General features: G+C 35.5%; 1 protein-coding gene across 1 annotated transcript in view; it reads right to left on the bottom strand.

The window, feature by feature from the left end:
- rec8b (REC8 meiotic recombination protein b) overlaps positions 1-1,626 on the bottom strand; it is a 19,282-nt gene continuing 17,656 nt past the window's right edge. Inside the window, exons 14-18 of the mRNA XM_073830384.1 lie at positions 876-924; positions 609-684; positions 364-480; positions 164-270; positions 1-77 (exon numbers count right to left, since the gene is read on the bottom strand). Of these exons, the coding sequence (XP_073686485.1) occupies positions 1-77; positions 164-270; positions 364-480; positions 609-684; positions 876-924 (426 nt within the window). The remainder of the gene's footprint in view (positions 78-163; positions 271-363; positions 481-608; positions 685-875; positions 925-1,626) is intronic.

The following is a 1,626-nucleotide window of genomic DNA, read 5'->3' as shown; positions in this document are numbered from 1 at the left end:
TCAGCGGTTCATGGAGATGGTGATGACACCAAACGCTTCACTTTGACATGCTCTCAACTTCAGACTGCAGAGCAGCTCTGTAGAACAAACACATCACAGATCACTTCACATACATACTGTGAGACAGTAAAAACAAACATCTACTCAGTGCAAACTAGATTACCCAGTATTTCGTAGAACAGATGAGCTGCAGTGATGCGCTCAGCCTCTGGAGGCAGCAGTGAGTGAAAGGAGACCTTCCCAAAGCGCTTGATGAAGCCATGGATAAGTCTGTATGACAGAAAGAATGATTGAAAAGATCTGATGAAAGTCAGACAGTTGTGCCCACAAAGACATGTTCAGCTATTAAGTTTTGCAATGAACCTGAGGAGCTCAGCAGTGGTAATGTCACCCATCTCAGGCTCCTTCTGTCCCTGTGGCAGTTCAACATGCTCCTCTAATATCACCTCCATAGAAACAGGAGCCTCTTCTATAGGAGACCTGTGAACATAATGTTTATTTCACTTGAACTTCAGTCCTGAATATGGCACATGTTCTGACATTCACTGTTTAGTAACTGCTTCTCTTTTTAAATATGCATTTTGTGTTTTTCTTTTAATATTTCTCACCATCTGCTGGTGGGAGTGATGAGGTCACTCTGAGACTTGTCACCTTTAGACGCATCCAGCGGCACATCTGAATTAGCTGCAAAAACACACACACACCCGCTCATTTATCACTGATGGGCCTACAGGCTTTAGTTTAAAAGGGTTTTCAAAGGCTAAAGTAAAGCCAAAAAGTACTTGGACACTATGTATTATCTGTCATAAAAACAGGTGTGATTTTACACTGAAATCTCATTGATTTTATTATGAAAAAGAGGGTTTAGTCATCACCTGAAAGCTCAGACAGAACCAGAGCAGCTGCACCAGATTCCCTGACCACCTAAAAATCCACAAAACACACACAAAAAAAGAAGTGGGTTAAGGACTGTCTGGTGAAAAAGTAAACTTTAGCATACTTTTAAAAAGAGTACTTGTTAAGATACTTAAAAGAATATGTGCACGGAATGTAATGTTTTCAGACACTTTAATACACAAATGAGGTACTGTCTATTTAAATTTTCTCTCATTTGCATTCATTTCCTAAACAGAAATCTAAATGTTGGATATTGTTGGTTCAACATTCTTTCATTTGTTTTGACATATTTTGGTAACATATTAATGTTTTTTACATACACTACCAGTCAAAAGTAGATTTTTAATGTAAGATTTTTAATATTTTTATTAAGAAGTCTTTTCTGCTTATCAAGCCTGCATTATTTGATCCAAAGTACAGCAAAAACAGTACAATTTTGAAATATTTTTACTATTTAAAATAACTGTTTCCTATTTGAATATATTTTAAAATGTAATTTGTTCCTGTGATTTAAAAGCTGAATTTTCAGCATCATTTATCCAGTCACATGATCCTTCAAAAATCATTCCAATATTTTAATTTGCTGCTTATTATTATTATTATGTTGAAAACAGCTGAGTAGATTTTTTCCAAGTGTCTTTAATGAACAGAAAGATCAGAAGAACAGCATTTATCTGAAACAGAAATCTTTTGTAACACTATAAATGTCTTTATCATTTATTAAGCATC

Source organism: Garra rufa, chromosome 24 (genome assembly GCF_049309525.1).
Source record: "Garra rufa chromosome 24, GarRuf1.0, whole genome shotgun sequence".
Taxonomy (NCBI): domain Eukaryota; kingdom Metazoa; phylum Chordata; class Actinopteri; order Cypriniformes; family Cyprinidae; genus Garra; species Garra rufa.
Note: the sequence above shows the minus strand (reverse complement) of the source record. Positions and strands in the feature narration are given on the sequence as shown.